This window comes from Oryza glaberrima, chromosome 1 (assembly GCF_000147395.1).
Source record: "Oryza glaberrima chromosome 1, OglaRS2, whole genome shotgun sequence".
NCBI classification, from domain to species: Eukaryota; Viridiplantae; Streptophyta; class Magnoliopsida; order Poales; family Poaceae; genus Oryza; species Oryza glaberrima.
In genome coordinates, this window is record NC_068326.1 from 35,302,397 (window position 1) to 35,317,995 (window position 15,599).

Consider the following 15,599-nt stretch of genomic DNA (forward strand, 5'->3'; position numbering starts at 1 on the left):
AATAGCACCATCTATTCAAACCGTTGGTCCACAAAACTTGTTTGTATATGAACACAAAAATTCTCCCTGTTAGTTTTCAAAAACAATCTACTGGGTACACGTAGCATAACCAACAACAAAAGGAGAAAAAATTGTGAAAATTACAGAGGGAAACTCCAGAAGAAGAGAGACCTCAATCATCTGGATTTCAGCGACATATACTGCAGGGAGAGAGAATCCAAAGCCCTCCTTTGGGTTTGTCTCTACCTCTCTCTCCTCCCTTCTCCCACCCACCCCTTCTCTCTCTACCTCTCTCTCCTCCCCCTTGTGGGTGTGTGCTGTGGTGGAGAGGAGAAAGGGAGGAAGAAGAGGAGAGCAAGAACCAAAAACCAAGAGCTGCTGCCAACCCTGCACAGCCTGGGCTTGTGATCATTGATTGCCCAACTATTACTACCTTCCTGTTTTTTTCTTCTCATATAGAAGAATCCCATCTATCTATCCCTTATACATATCTCTTCTTCTCTTTGGTTCTTGGAAATCTCCCATCTCTTCTAGATTTCCTTTGTGGCTTCAAGGGCCTCCACACCATAGCTTGATTAGTAGTTGGTTGCTCTTCTTCTTGTTCTTGGTTTTCTTGATTGCTTAGGGGGTTGGAATTTTGCGGTTCTTGGTTTCTTGGTCTTTCCCCCCAATCTTTGCAAGTCTTGTAGAGAGTATTTGAGTTGTTCCTTCCGCTTGTTGGGGAGCCATGGATGATAGGATTCCGCCACCCTCGCCCTTGCAGTACTCGCCGTCTCCCGTCCATTCTTCTCCTCACCCCCTCAGTTCTTTGAGGTATTCTTCCTCTGAAAGAGAGAGGTGGGTTCATGCTTCGTGCTCTTGATTTTGTTTTAATTTTTTTATTCCTGCGATTGGTTTCCTCTCTATTTTTAGGTCGAGTTTTGTTTAGGTATTTGATCCTGTTTCTGGAAATCTTTATGAGGGGGTACGAGATTCGGGTGCCATCGGTGGAGATTTCTGCGTAATTCTGACCTTCTGGATGTGATGTTTGGCATTGATCAATGCTGCCGATGTTGGTGGAGGAGTGATCTGTGGAAATAGGGCTTTTCGTGATTGCTTGCTGATAGATTTGCAAGTGAGGGTAGTAGAAGATGGCTATTAGGAATAGATAGAGCCATTTTTTGTTTGTTTGGCTGATGCTTGATGTAAAATTTGTGTGTAATAGATTGCTCATTGTTAAGAGCCGCATGTACTCCATATTCTTTTATGGATCTTGCTGTATAATTTCTTATTAAAGTTCTTATTTTTGAGTTTATTACATTGTGGGCTTATAGTTATTTTACGGTTCTATATTTTAGAATATTGTTTAATTATTTCAATTCTCTCATGGAAATAGTAAAGTCAGAGTAACTAGTGTTATACTGATGAGATTGTTTGTGTGGCAGATATCTGGCTGAGTTGCTTGCCGAGAGGCAGAAATTAGCTCCATTTGTACAAGTTCTTCCCTTCTGCACCAGGCTCTTGAACCAAGGTCGGTTTCCTTTGCTTTCGTGAATACTGTAATGTTGCTTGTTTATATAGGTCCTTACCAGTTTAAAAACCTAATCTTGTTAATGCCCTGATGAAGTAGTATATTTTGTTACCACCATTTGCTATCTTTAGTTCACCTTTGAGCCGTCTAGGTTGCAGATTGTTAAGTTATAGTAAATGCTATGACGTCTTGATGGTCACCTCAGCTATTTTAGGGTCATACTTTTTTTTGCGGGGGTTGGTATCATACTGTTGATAGATCAGAACTCAGAAGAAGAGTATATTACAAAGGATACATTTGGCTAGATGTTCTTTTGGTCAGTTCACTTACCACATATATTATTGTCTACTCCTGAGATAATTCACAGGAAGTTGATTTGTCCAGTAGAGGCTACGTTAACAATGCATGTAATCGACTTCATTATGTACGATAGATGCATTTATGTCAACCAAAAATTTCATCGTAAGAATGTCCACTCTGCACTGTATTCATATTCTTTAACTGAATGAAGTGTTTTATATCCTTACTACAGTAGTTCAAGTTATTATACAAATCTAACAATGTAACTTGTACCGCCCACCCATTCCGTGATATAGGAAGCAGATATACTGCCACTGCCATTGTTAAACTATTATAAGCGGCTGCACCAACATTTTCTCATCATGATCATGTTTCATTTGATGCAGAGATTCTGCGGGCGTCTTCTTTGCCACCTAACCATAATTTTGTTGATCCTGAGAGAATCGAGCATGGTAGCCCACTGAGGTTACCTGGCCTCCCAGTGAATGGTCAGCCAATGGATCTGGAGGGATGGTCAGGGATGCAAACAGAGGTAATGCAACTTCTGGCTATTTTTGGTTATCATTGACTTTTTTTTTCCTGCATGTCTCATTGATGCATTCAAATAACATGTGTGCCCTAAGTTATATTACTGAAAGCGCATGATCATTATTTCTCCATGCTGGATATGTTGTTTCTATATATTGCCACGTAATTAATGCAGAGGAGTTGTTGCATGAATAAGTGCCTTTTTATACTCTGTTCATGACATGGACTACAGGTTCACACCCATAGCAGTATGGCACTTCATGGCTTATCAACCCTTGAAGCTTCTCTCATCGTATAACGGTGTCTTGTTCTTTCTTTTTTTTTCAGAATATGAGGGTTCTGCAAGCATCATCTATGGGCTGGAATGGTCCTCCAGCAATTACTGGCACCCCTGTTGTCAAGAAAGTTGTGAGGCTAGATGTTCCTGTCGACAAGTATCCTAATGTACGCTTGGATTTTTTAATGTTTCTCATGCTTTCCCTTAGCTTTCTTGCTATGCCAGATCATGAATGGTTTGCACTCTTTTGTTGTTTTTCAGTACAACTTTGTTGGTCGGTTGTTGGGGCCACGAGGTAACTCCCTCAAAAGAGTTGAAGCTTCAACCCAGTGTAGGGTTTATATTCGGGGACGTGGTTCAGTGAAAGATTCTGTTAAGGTATCTAAATGCACACTGTAGTTCCCTGTAATTTCCCTGTTCTAACATGATTGTTTGGTTAAAAACACTTTTTTGGCAGTAACTTGTTTTTGTTATTAATTATTATATAGGTTTTATTAAAAAAAGAGGACATTCTCACTTTCATGGTCATCATTATGTCACCTAATCTGTTTCGTTACAATATCATAAGCAATTAATCTTAACTTGCAGCTGGTCCATATTGATATACAACCATTACTTAATTAAATACAATTAATTGCATGGTTAAAGGCTTAGAATTAGATTACAATCTCCAGACAACAATAGTTACATAGAAGGAGCTGTGCATCATGCTAGTTAAGGTTAAAAACCCATGCTCTATTTTCAATGTCAATAGCATAGATATTCTAGTATTATGAGCTGCAACGTAAGGCTCAGTAAGTATGTAATTTCTATCATGAACTTGTTAGTATATTGCCCAGAAATATTTCATATCAATGCTCGAACTTCATTGTGGTTGTTTTGCTGGGGTTCGGTTGTCCCAGATATTGGTCTAGGGCATGCTAATGACATGATGCTTATGGTTTGGTGGGATGAGGCGAACTATCTTTCACAATACAGTTAATAGTTTTCTTTTCTGATAATGGAAATTGGTCCAGCCTCTACATGAAGAGGTATCCAGCCAACATTACAGTTTATTTAGAGCTTAATGCCCTGATGTTTTTCTAACACAGGAGGACAAGCTGAGAGATAAACCTGGGTATGAGCACCTGAATGAACCGCTGCATGTGCTTGTGGAAGCAGAGTTCCCGGCAGATATTATTGATACCCGTCTAAACCAAGCTGTGACTATCCTAGAGGATCTTCTCAAACCAATTGTATGCACCCCCGCTCTTCTTCGCTGTCATCATCTTGGATAACTTAAACGCATCATGTTAAATATTAATATGGTGTTATCTGGCCTGCTTTTGCCAGGATGAGTCAATGGACTACTACAAGAAGCAACAACTGAGGGAATTGGCCATTCTAAATGGCACCCTGAGAGAGGAAAGCCCAAGTCCTCACCTGAGCCCCAGTGTATCCCCCTTCAACTCCACTGGGATGAAGCGCGCGAAAACAGGGCGGTGATCTCGGTTCCGAAAGCATTATTATTCTCCAAATCTGGTCATGGTTTCTATGTCTGATCACATGCTGCTGTGCTTTGCTGGAGATGATTGGTGATGCATATGTTGGGATCATCAGTGCTGCTGGCCTATGCCTGTCATGATCTGCCTTGTTTTATCATCCTTGGGGGTGAATGATCCTCTCTGTGGGCTTGATGTTTGACGGTATTATTATTTATTCTTTGTGCATCTGACTTCTGAATATTAACATTATTGGTTTGGGTAAGTTAACAACAAGGCCCGGTTTGGCCAATCTAGAAAGAATTGGGATCCCAAGTGTCGGACAATAATCAGGTTTTGTCGGTGTACCTGAAAGAAATAGTAGTAATTTGTCAAAGGGGCTGGTGCTCTTGTGTGCTAGTGCTTAGTACAAGACAGCCAAGCAATGAAGCAAGTATAGCTGAAGAGACAACCCTCCATTAATGATTATTTGCATTCATACAATGTCGTTTTCATGTCTCCTCTTGTTCCGCATGGCCACAGGTGAGGTGAGCTTCCATCAAGGTGATTGATTAACTCTCCGTTGACGATTGTAAGCAGCTATTACTAGTCTCTACTGTTGTCTGCATGACTGGCCATGTTATTTATTACACCCTCCGTCCCATAAAAAACTACTTCTGATTATATATTTAGATATAGTCTATGTTCAGATACATAGTCAGAAGTTGATTATTTTTTGATTATTTTTTTTAGAACAGAGGGAGAAGATGATGGTAATATGACCGTCCCATAAAAAAACAATTTCTGACTATATATTTAGATATATCTATGTTCAGATACATAGTCAGAAGTTGATTATCTTTTTGGAACGAGGAAGAAGATGTTGGTAATGTGACCGTTTCATAAAAAACAACTTCTGATTATATATTTAGATATATTTATGTTCTCAGAAACATAGATATATCTAAATATAGTGAGTTGTGATTTTTTGGAGGAACGGAGTGAGAAGATGATGGTAATGTGATACACTGGCATGTGTGACAGAGTGACGAGTGATGAGTGGTTTCTTTTCCATGTTTGCTGGGCATGATGCTGTGGTTGAGATCATGTGCACGGTGGCAGTTTTGGCCATTAAAGTGCCGGCGGCCATGGCTGCATGTGGGGAGGAGGGGTGATCTGGCATTGCATGCATGCATGACCACCGGAGAAAGAAAGAGAAAAAAGCTCTCTGAACCTCTCTCTCTCTCTCTCAAATCTCAATCATTTGTGCTGTGCAGGCTTTCCATTTCACGCCTTTTGCCAGAGTAGCCACGTAGTAGAAAACGTCATGGATCTTTTGCCCTAGATTACCTGCCATCATCTTGCTCTTTTTCCATGTGGTCCGGTAGTGAAGTTCCAGCGAAGAAGAACAACAGTAGTACACTAGTGCTCCTTTTTTTTTCTCGTCTGAAGTTCCGTCAGGTTTCCTAAAGCTGGCGCAGAACTGCAATTCATCCGGATTGGTATTTGGTGTAGTAGTAGTGCCTTGGTGAAACTGATTGCAGTGATGCCTTTTGATCTTCCAACTTACTACTAAAATTGTGGTGGTGTACTTTGATGACATCGATCGGCACTGATGGTGAAAGATGGTATGCCTTTGGAGAGTGAGTGAGGCAGACTTGGCTAGAAGAGCACTTCAACATTCCGTGGGTGTTTAACCACATCCTTAAGGAGGTTCACTGTCGGAAGTGCTGGGAAATTATGACCCTATAATCTAGAATTGCCTTGTTTTCTTTTTTAAACCAGACGTGTATTACCATTGTCTCAAAATACAAGAATCTAGGACGGATATTTTCTACTACTATGAAGCATGTCCAAATTCATAATAACCCCATCCGATTTTAGTTTCTTATATTGAATTCGAGGCCCGCGTTAACATTGACGGTTGTCAATAGCAAACCTCTCCCATGAGGGTAGGAGACATCGATTAATTAATAAATACTCCCTTCATCTGAAATATAAGTTTTAGAGTTGGACATAGTTACTAAGAAAGTAGGTAGAAGTGAATGGTGGAAGGTTAGTGGAGGTAGGTGGGAAAAATGAATGGTAGAGGGTTATGATTGGTTGGGAAGAGAATGTTAGTGTAGAAATTGTTATATTTTGGGACAAATCCTGAGAGCTAAAAGTTGTTATATTTTAGAACGGAGGGAGTAATATATATCATCTATGATGGATTTCACTTTCATGTTACTGAGCCCAAAATATGGGAGTATTTTAGCAAAGCAAGCTATAGCTAATTGAACAAAGTGCATGCTTAAGACGAGGTTAAGAACACGAAACAAACAGCATTTGCTATTGCTAGTCAACAAAGGCACACGTAATGGAAGGATTAGAGTGTTTTGAGCCTTTGAAAGGTAAGTTCTGCAAAATTTCTCAATACGAAAACAGATAGCGTTTCTGCAGATGAGCACGGAATACAGACAGCGACGCCCATGGGGGATATTTCAATGCGAAACGGCGTCGCAATCACATGGTGTTGCATCTCCTCGCACATGGTGTTGCAGATTAATACTTCTGGGGCTCCCAATGGTGTAGAATATTTGACAGAATATCTCATGAATCCCTGAAGAAGAAAACATATTCGCTGTAACATCAAGCAAGCAAGGGGTTCATTTCAGCCCCGCTTAGGCACGTGCTGTACTGCTTCAAGCTATTAGTGGATATCAAGCTCTTCATTCATGTGCTGTACTGCTGTTTTCATCTACATCCGCCTCCACTTATCGATCTCCTTTGATGTCGCTTTGATCAGCTTCCTGGTGCTCTCCATCATCTCGTCAAATAGGATATCAAACTGTTCACTGCAAAGGATTTTTAAGATAATTATATCATGAAGATGAGGTAACACGTGCTAGTCGATTTTATAATTATATGTAGGAACAGTGAACTAAAAACAGTTGGACGACCACACTGATATCCTTCTACACATTCAACAAAGTTCCCACCAAAAGTAGGTTCAGACCTTTTGATATCTCCAACAACACACCGTCACACATAGGCAGATCAAATCCATTGTATGATGTAAGGATGTTGAACAATAGGAGCTGAGGTTGATTGTATAGAGATTGCTTACTCGTAAGGAAGGTTTCTGGAATTCTGAAATGATCTCCTGATGTTTGAATATCTCCCGTTCTCATCATATGCAATTCCTTTTCCAAAACCATAGCCAAAACCTATTCCTATCCCACATCCAGCACCAGCTCCCAATCCCAACTGCAAACCAGGGAATCCAGCCCCAATTCCTGCACCTGTTCAACCACATAAAAGTGAGGGGGAACAGAACAAGATCACGGGAGATTAAGCAATGTCAGTGATCGGCATATGCAAAATCAGATGTGGTTTAGTTACATAGTTCCTTCCTACATAGTTTATTATTTGCAACTGCGTTTTCTTTCTGAATATTCAGGAGGACAGCATCTTTTACTGTAAATTTTGTAAAAAAGAAGTTTTAATTATTACAGTAAGAGGAACAGTTCAACCTTCAATGCTGGCACATGGAACAAAAGGTTTTTTTTTTTTTTACCAAAAATGAGCAAAATGTACAGGACACGTAGTAATCTAAATCTTAGTCATACAAACTGATATGCAATCATAAATTGCAGAGAACATCAACCTTTCAAGGGTCAAGCTTCAATATGACTACACAGTAAGCTTACTTTACTACTGTTAACATAGAGGTCATGTAATGAAATATTGAAGGCTTAAAGAAACTGCTCTGAGGAGGGCAATCTGGAACGGCAATATTAGTGTGATTTTCAGACGTTTAAGTCCTGACAAACACATATTATCCTTATTAGGCTAGATGGATACATTTGATGTCATCCGAAGTGTCCTTTACACATCTAAATTATTGTTCCCCATCTAGGATGGAAGACTTATGGCTCTTAGCAAGTGGAGTGCCAGTCTGCCACTGGTACTTTCCAATTGTATTACAGTTAATAATTAAGTTTTCGCCGAGATTTATTTGTTAAGCACCAGAACGGCATGGCATGTCAAGTCTACAAATATTTCCGCAGAACCTTTCTCCGTGGATATGCCATGCTAATTCTCTTTTTCAATGGAGTTGTAAGTTTTCATGATCAGTCATCCGCATCCAAAATTTGGATGGTTGCACTGTTGTTTACCAAGGCAATAAACTCAGGTTTTCACATGGACCGAATCAAACCTGTATGCCCAATTCAGAACACTAAGTTTTTTCACAGAAATCTCCACAGTACGGCAAAACACCCAATTCCACCAGAATCCTCCAATCCAACATTTAGGGGCTATGGCTCAATCACTGAGAAAGAGAAAGTGCACGTGCTTAAGAAGTGTGGAAAGTGTCAGTGATAAGAGAATCCCCAATTACTCCATTTGAGTTCGCTAACCTGATAAGCGATAGCACCAGAATTCCAAATCAAACACCGATAATTAACCTACTTGCTCATGCCGGACAAACCTAATAGAGAAGCACTTGCACTTCCCATGCTCGCCTCACCCCGATTGGAGAGGGAAGCGGGACGAAACAATCACGCGCGCCTAGGCAGTTCGAAGCCTGCTAGAACCCTCGCGAACACCTTGTTGAACCCTACCGAAGGTGCCCGAGAGGAGGAGGAAGGAGGAGCGCGGGTGATGGCTATGGATGGCGAATCGCTTGCCTACCGCCGATGAGGCCGAAGCAGACGCCGACGCCGCAGCCGGCGCCGATGCCGAACGAGGGGCCCAGCTTGCCGAGCGCCTCCGACCTCACCACCGGGAGGCCCCACCGCGACGAGCCCCTCCTGCCGCCGAACGCCATGGCCTCCCTCGCCCGCGCGCTTCCCGCGCAACCGCAAGCGCTTCCCGGAGCTGAGCTCACCGGAGGAGGGGAGGAGGATGAGGAGGTGGGAGGGAGGGAGACCCTTCTGAGATTATTCTCCAGCGACTCGCTGCAAAGCGTCGGGGAGAGGAGGAGAGAGGAGACGCGTTAGGCCGCCCCATCACCATCCGATTTGCATCGGGATTCGTGCACTTTGGGCTTTACGCGCCTGAGATGGCGTTTGGGCTGCATAAAGCCCACTATGCAACACACTAGGACTCAATTTCTATAGTCTGAAGCCTGAACCTGAACATGTGGTTCATGCAGAACTTGTTTTTCTTTTGATCTGTTCGAAGTATGAACTGATATTTAGTTTGATCTTCAAACTTTACATGGCTATATGAAAACACCAGTCTCATGTACCTAAAATTTTCTTTTCAGTTATCGTGAAAAAAGAATCAGAACTTCATCTGATTTTCAGGTGTTTTACATTACTTTATCCATAACAGAGACATTCAAATCATTCATCATTACATTATTTCACAGATAATACTTGAAACTTGCTCTGTCCCAGTTGATGGCTTATCATGTCAGGAAAATGGCACCATATCATGTACTAGGAAACAATGGTATGTAGGATTCTTTATACTTTTGCCAATAACTAAACTGCCCAGTTGGTGGCTTCAGAAAAAAAGAAGGGGCAAATTTACTTTGCAGGAGGGTTGCTCAATGAAAAGCAACTCCTGTTTACATGAATTACAACAAATTGAGCTATAGACTTGCTTGTCAGAAAACAAGCAAAAATAAATTACAGAAAAAAATGGTAAGAGAACAAGCGGCTGTGATGTGAGTGAGGGGGAGACCATGTTACATGTTGAATGAAGTTGGTCAAATTAATTACAAGCTAACAAATCTTGACATCATATATGCATCTTCAAGTTCACCCGCCAAACCCTCGTTAGCTTCCTGCAAGTGAAAACAGATATTAGGCCCGGCGAAGCAAGTCGAATCCTCTGTTTATTCACCTACAGTGCTATAAGCCTATAACATTTTACATACGATTCCTCCATATCAACTATGAGATAAACTTAATGAAGAGTTAATTGCTTTTGATCTATTGGATAACAAATTAAGAGATTTTCAGTGAACTGTATCAAGTATCCTACCATGGAATTCTTCATGTTAGTGTTTGTTATGTACTGCTCCAATGCACCGTCACCCCGAAGAATTTTGGCTCCACATCCTGGCCTATCAATTGAACCTATTGCCTCCTCATCCACCACAACAGCGTCTACTCGTTCGCTTCCTGTTTTCTCGTCTGGGATCTGATTAAAAGAAGCGTCAGAATGTATAACTAAGCTTTGTGTCACTATTTACAGAACAATAGAACGCTACCTCATACATGGCCTCCAATAGAAGGCTTTCCAAGATGGCTCTCAGACCACGTGCACCAGTATTTCTGGCTATAGCCTTCTTGGCTACTATTCTAAGTGCACCATCAGTAAAGTGTAACTTAACCTGAAGGAAAAAAACAAGATTGAGGATTAGATATTACTGAATATAAGAAAACCTTAAGCCTATCACCTAAGTTCATGTGAACTCACTTTGTTCAGGCTAAACATTTTCCTGTATTGTCTGGAAAGAGAATTCTTTGGTTCTGTAAGAACCTGAATGCAGATGAAATCATTTCAGTTAGCTACAGCAGGCAAGTACAAAAGAATACATAAAATAGATTTCTTCATGGCCATAGAAGTTTATGTGATGGAGAAGAATAAACATGATTTTGAACTAAGATGACATTAAAGGCATAAACCATCAACATTATGCATATTTTTTTCTCTGCATAAGTCTTCCTGAACAAGCTAACCTGAACAAGCTGATCTTCATTGAGAGCTGTCAAACTAACTAGGATGGGCAAGCGTCCAATAAACTCTGGTATCAAACCATATCTTGCAAGATCGCCACTCTCAACCTGCCAAAGGAGCACGTGGTTTCGTATTCATGACCATATGATAGTTTTTTTAAGATGAAACACAGCTCCATGGTATTGGTGGTACCAAGTAGACCATAAGGAGTTCAGTTAGCCAAAGGTTCCAAAATGCTTACAGATTCCAACAATGATGAAGTGACCATTGGATCAGTCACTTCAGAACTTCTCATGTTTGTCCGAATGGGTGCCCCAAAACCTATAGATGAATCTTGGCGCCTGCTTGTGCAAGATGTCAGAGTTAATGTCCGCACTCCACATGGAAATGACAAGTAATTGATTGACACTAAATGTCTAAGTGCAATTTCTGTGGAATAGACGACTACTACAATCATTAAACCTGCAGACCTTTCAGAAATAGTCTTCTCCAAGTCGACAAAAGCGCCACCACATATGAAAAGAATATCTTTTGTGTCTATCTGCGATAGCATGAGGTTCTGTTATAGGCTTGTCACGCAAAAAAACCCTCAACATAGAAATGACCTTCAAGTGTTCACATTGCTCATGCGAGCAGAGAACGAGAGACAGAAATATTTTGTGCTATTAGACATTGATATAACAGCCGGTGGATCATTGCTAATATCATCAAAAGAGATTTGCTCCAGTCCAGCAAAAAGTACCTCGAGGTATCGGTACCTCACGTTACTAAATTGTTTCCGATCGTTGGTTCGATTTGGTACCGTGGGGTACCGGTACCTCGAGGTACTTTTTGTTGGACCGGAACAAATCTCTCATCAAAAAGTACTCTCTGAGAGAACCAATGAGTGGAGACAATTTTACACCAACCAAAAGTCTAGTTGACAACTAAAATAAGCTTTCCAAGTTTTAAGTCTTCTCAGTTCACTATGTATACGTCCCCAAAAAACACACACACAAAAACAATATTTCAATATTTTACTATTAAGTGATCATTTTGCGTCCATATAATACTAAATGCATAAGGGCGTGTGGGGTATGTAACCTGTATGCTCTCATTGCGGGAATTCTTGCGAGATCCCTTCTCAGGAATGCTAACAACCTGTATAAGATATAAGTATAAACAACAGTCAACATCCTACATTATCTCCTCTACATAAATGTACAATAGAAAATAAAGTTACCACTGAATTAGTAAATTTCATCCATTTCTACCCTGTGAATTACAAGAGAGTGCAAAAAGGTGAACAAGATCAGGATCATGTTGACAATCCATTGTACAACAGCTGTTATTGTAAAATCCATGACGATGTTGCATAGGTTTGCACTACACTGAGCCTACTCCTTGCCTGATAAATCAAATCCTTGGCCTTATAATGCATGTAAAGTGAACACTTTAATTTCTATAGACAGTCATTTGATCAGAGGTCCAAGTAATTCAAAGACAATTCATATTTTACTATTTTATCCACTGCAATTAAATAGAAATTATTCCAAGCATTGGAATGATAAGAAGGGTGAACCAATAACATGCATGATCACTTACAGTTCCTTCTAGGATTTTTAACAGTGCTTGTTGAACACCTTCCCCAGATACATCTCTGCTAACATTTGCACTCTCTGCCTGCAATATGGTGGTTGGTGAGAAACTTCTCAGTCAAAAGGCTACTCAGCCAAGAGAAAATATGTACCTTCTTTGTTATCTTATCTACTTCGTCTATGTACACTATCCCTTGTTGGGCAGCTTGAACATTATATTCAGCAGCCTGGAAACAAATTCAGAACGTTAAGAGGTTCATGGATTAGACTTGAATTTCTTTCTGAACAGTGAACATGTATAATACAATTAATTGACTGAAGGAAAAGCATTAATAACCATTAACCAGCTAAACATACCACTAGTAACTTCTGCAGTATCGACTCTACATCTTCACCTACATATCCAGCCTGCAAAATGTTGCCAGTTTTAGTTTATACCCTCATCTAAAGTTCCCTAAACACATTTTAAAATCAGTAAACTTGCCTGTGTTAATGATGTTGCGTCAGCTATAATGAATGGTACATTTACAATGCGTGCTAGTGTTTTGGCGAGTAATGTTTTTCCTGTTAGCAGATAACATGAAGAGAAATGTCACTGCCAGCTACACCTTAAAGTAAATCTATTCATACATTGTCCACTATTCCTGAAAAAGTTATATAAAATATATGGAAGGTTTCTTTAGAATCACTGACCTGAGCCAGTTGGACCCATTAGAAGCACATTGCTTTTATCTATTTCTATGTTATTTTGATCATCACTTGCAGCGTCTAGCCACCCAGAATTGGTGGAACACCTGGATACAGCAGCAGCATATGCATGCATCAAAAATAAGAACATAGAATTGCAAAAATATGCAGACATGCTAAGACAAAGACTAACCCTTTCTGTACAGTCGCGTTATATATTCTCTTGTAGTGATTGTATACAGCTACCGACAAGACCTGAAATTTTTTTAAAAAAATGTGTTAGGATAAGTAAGCCAAAATTAAATCTGACTCAGAAAAGAATCATAAGGTAGTACTTATTACAGTGAAGTTCTGTTCGAAAGTATTTGCAGTTCATTATAACAAGATGCTCTGCATCAAGCCACCAACAAAAAGAGACAAATCTGGTATCTGCAGATTTTTATAAATAGCACGAGTAACTCAAGCCAAATTTGGTTCATGGCACATTCATGCACACCAACAGCATGATATCATTAAAAATCAAACAGTCATCCACATAATTTGCCAATCCAATAGGGGCTACTGATCTGCAATCTGCAGCATTGATGGAGATCTATCATGCAACTGCTGCATTCATTCAGCCATCATTTTCTCAATCACCAGAACTCACTCTTGTAGGGACTCCTGCAGTCTCTACCCTCTACCAAAATTCGCAGATAGGATGTGAGCTACTATATGAACTGCACACCTAGAAAAGCAGCCACAGTACATGGCTAATGCACCATAATAAGATGAAGGAACTGCATTTGCCGCAGTGGTTCCTTTACACAGTTAAAATGTGAATCAACAAAAGCTCACCCAATTTTGACAAGCACCTTCAAGAACCTAGACCAAACAAATGGAATTTTAAGATTTTGCTTGTTGGAATTTATTGTTCTAGCTTCATGGCAAGGGAGCATGCCCTTTTGGTTTGAAGCTAATGAAGTGGGAAAAGCCAGAGCTTTGACTCAGTGATGGCTATTTCCACAATTTATCAACAAAATTTAATCCAACTACCTTCTTACCAAACCAAAATAAGTGAAAATTGGGAGCCATTTGAGAACCAACCGGCAAGCAACCACAAAACAAGAGCGGTGACTTCTAAGCTAAGGCACGAACTGGTAGCATTTCAAGTCCAGTGCATTTCGGCATTGCCCTGGACAGACATGATTTCACTCAATTATGTCAGCAGACAAGTACTCGGACAGACGCTCACTGAACACCTGAAAATTCACCTAATCGAAGCCAAGTTGTTCGTACCGGGCTGTACAAGGAAGCACATTGCATCGCCCACGACTACACTCGCACCAAATCACAAGGATCTCACCTCAATTTAGACCAAACGACACGAAATTGGGCTGAAATGGGTATACCTTTTTAGCTTTCCCCTGCCCGATGACGAACTCGTCGAGCCTCCGGCACATCTCCCGCGGCGTGGGAAGCTCTTCTCCCAGAGTGGCCCCTCCCCACCACTCCCTCTTCGGTGCAGCGCTCGTACCCTCCCCTCCCGAGGAATCCCCGCTGCTTCCGCCACCGCCTCCTCCTCCGTCCTCCCTCAGTCTCCTCCGGGGCGTTCTCCGCTGTCGCGGCGGGACGTGCTGCATCGGCGGCAACGGCGGAGGAGGAGGAGGCGGCATCGGGAAATCGTCGGGCGGGCGCTCCGATATCATCCTCCTGATCCGATCGCCGAACCCCTCCCTAGCGGCGTCCTCGTCCTCGCCCCCGACGCCAGGAGGGATCTCGAGGAACGCGCCGCGCAGGGGCTCGATCCGGTGCGCTCGGAACAGGAACGCCGCGCTGCACGCGGGGCACACGCTCGCTCCGTCATGGTGATGGCTCTGCGACCCATCTCCGCCGCCGCCACCAGCCGCGGCGGCCGGCGGGGGCGTCGGGAGTGGCTGGAGGGAGAATTGGACCGACATGTGGGCCGCGCAGCGCGGGCAATTGGCCTCCGCGCGGATCCGCCCGCCGCCGCCTCCGGAGCAGCACCTCCGCACCGCCGCGGCGGTGAGTGGCGCCGCCGCCTCCCGAAGCTTCGAGAAGGTTCGGAACATGGCGATGAGGTGAGGGGAGGAGGAATCCCCGATGCGGTGGTGGAAGTTGAGAGAGAGAGAGACGAAGGAGATAGGGGAGGGAGGAGGAGAAGAAGAAGTGGGAAGTGGGCGAAGTGGCTTTATACAAAGCCGGAAGCCCAAGTGAGATGCGCGATTTGATTGGGTCGATCTCCACCGTCGGATGCGGTGACGTGGACGCCATCCCCGACGCTGGTCCTTTCGCTAACCGTCTTGCGGCCCGGAGCGGTTAACGGCCGGAGGTGGATGGGGAGGCTGACCTGTGGGCCACCGGTTTGAGGCGCAACCCTCTCTGCCATGTGGGCCACGTGGGGTCCACCTCCCGGTCACTCGCCGCCAGATGCGGAGGATGGAAAAAAAAAGAAAAGAAAAAAGGAAAACCTTATCTTCTTCCCGGATGGCTTACGCAAACGCGATGGGATGGCAAGATCGGCTCATCTCTTAAAGAGCATGATCTTTGCGTGCTTTGAGAGCTCAAGATCCAAATTTAGG

The 15,599-nt window shown here is 42.3% G+C and overlaps 3 protein-coding genes across 3 annotated transcripts; 1 reads left to right on the forward strand and 2 right to left on the reverse strand.

Moving 5' to 3' along the window:
* Positions 1 to 217: 217 nt before the first annotated feature.
* Positions 218 to 5,160, forward strand: LOC127776027 (KH domain-containing protein At1g09660/At1g09670-like). Its single transcript, XM_052302349.1, has 7 exons — positions 218 to 837; positions 1,425 to 1,510; positions 2,197 to 2,342; positions 2,666 to 2,782; positions 2,877 to 2,993; positions 3,707 to 3,850; positions 3,948 to 5,160. Exons 1-7 carry the CDS (start codon positions 728 to 730, stop codon positions 4,098 to 4,100), a joined length of 873 nt encoding a protein of 290 aa, XP_052158309.1. The 5' UTR covers positions 218 to 727; the 3' UTR covers positions 4,101 to 5,160.
* A 1,200-nt stretch (positions 5,161 to 6,360) lies between these two features.
* LOC127779242 (protein TRIGALACTOSYLDIACYLGLYCEROL 5, chloroplastic-like) lies at positions 6,361 to 9,007 on the reverse strand. The gene is made up of 3 exons (XM_052305979.1): positions 8,753 to 9,007; positions 7,185 to 7,359; positions 6,361 to 6,912 (listed from the first exon to the last, which is right to left on the reverse strand). The coding sequence occupies exons 1-3, from the start codon at positions 8,886 to 8,888 to the stop codon at positions 6,816 to 6,818; spliced, it is 408 nt and encodes a 135-aa protein (XP_052161939.1). The 5' UTR covers positions 8,889 to 9,007; the 3' UTR covers positions 6,361 to 6,815.
* Positions 9,008 to 9,470: 463 nt separating this feature from the next.
* On the reverse strand, positions 9,471 to 15,178 carry LOC127779232 (CLP protease regulatory subunit CLPX1, mitochondrial-like). The gene is made up of 15 exons (XM_052305972.1): positions 14,409 to 15,178; positions 13,211 to 13,272; positions 13,024 to 13,124; positions 12,815 to 12,894; positions 12,688 to 12,738; positions 12,483 to 12,557; positions 12,338 to 12,415; positions 11,837 to 11,893; positions 11,224 to 11,294; positions 10,995 to 11,094; positions 10,756 to 10,860; positions 10,493 to 10,555; positions 10,284 to 10,406; positions 10,055 to 10,213; positions 9,471 to 9,854 (listed from the first exon to the last, which is right to left on the reverse strand). The coding sequence occupies exons 1-15, from the start codon at positions 15,087 to 15,089 to the stop codon at positions 9,786 to 9,788; spliced, it is 1,875 nt and encodes a 624-aa protein (XP_052161932.1). The 5' UTR covers positions 15,090 to 15,178; the 3' UTR covers positions 9,471 to 9,785.
* Positions 15,179 to 15,599: the final 421 nt, after the last annotated feature.

Excerpts from the sequence above, each read along its gene's own strand:
- LOC127779242 (XM_052305979.1), bottom strand. The coding sequence starts at position 8,888 with ATGGCGTTCGGCGGCAGGAGGGGCTCGTCGCGGTGGGGCCTCCCGGTG. Across the intron at positions 7,360-8,752 it reads CTGCTTCGGCCTCATCGGCG|GTGCAGGAATTGGGGCTGGA; the intron begins GTAGGCAAGCGA and ends GTGGTTGAACAG. Across the intron at positions 6,913-7,184 it reads TCCAGAAACCTTCCTTACGA|TGAACAGTTTGATATCCTAT; the intron begins GTAAGCAATCTC and ends AATCCTTTGCAG.
- LOC127776027 (XM_052302349.1), top strand. The coding sequence starts at position 728 with ATGGATGATAGGATTCCGCCACCCTCGCCCTTGCAGTACTCGCCGTCT. Across the intron at positions 838-1,424 it reads TCTTCCTCTGAAAGAGAGAG|ATATCTGGCTGAGTTGCTTG; the intron begins GTGGGTTCATGC and ends TTTGTGTGGCAG. Across the intron at positions 2,783-2,876 it reads CTGTCGACAAGTATCCTAAT|TACAACTTTGTTGGTCGGTT; the intron begins GTACGCTTGGAT and ends GTTGTTTTTCAG.
- LOC127779232 (XM_052305972.1), bottom strand. The coding sequence starts at position 15,089 with ATGTTCCGAACCTTCTCGAAGCTTCGGGAGGCGGCGGCGCCACTCACC. Across the intron at positions 13,125-13,210 it reads AACGCGACTGTACAGAAAGG|GTGTTCCACCAATTCTGGGT; the intron begins GTTAGTCTTTGT and ends TGCTGTATCCAG. Across the intron at positions 10,861-10,994 it reads CTTCATCATTGTTGGAATCT|GTTGAGAGTGGCGATCTTGC; the intron begins GTAAGCATTTTG and ends CTCCTTTGGCAG.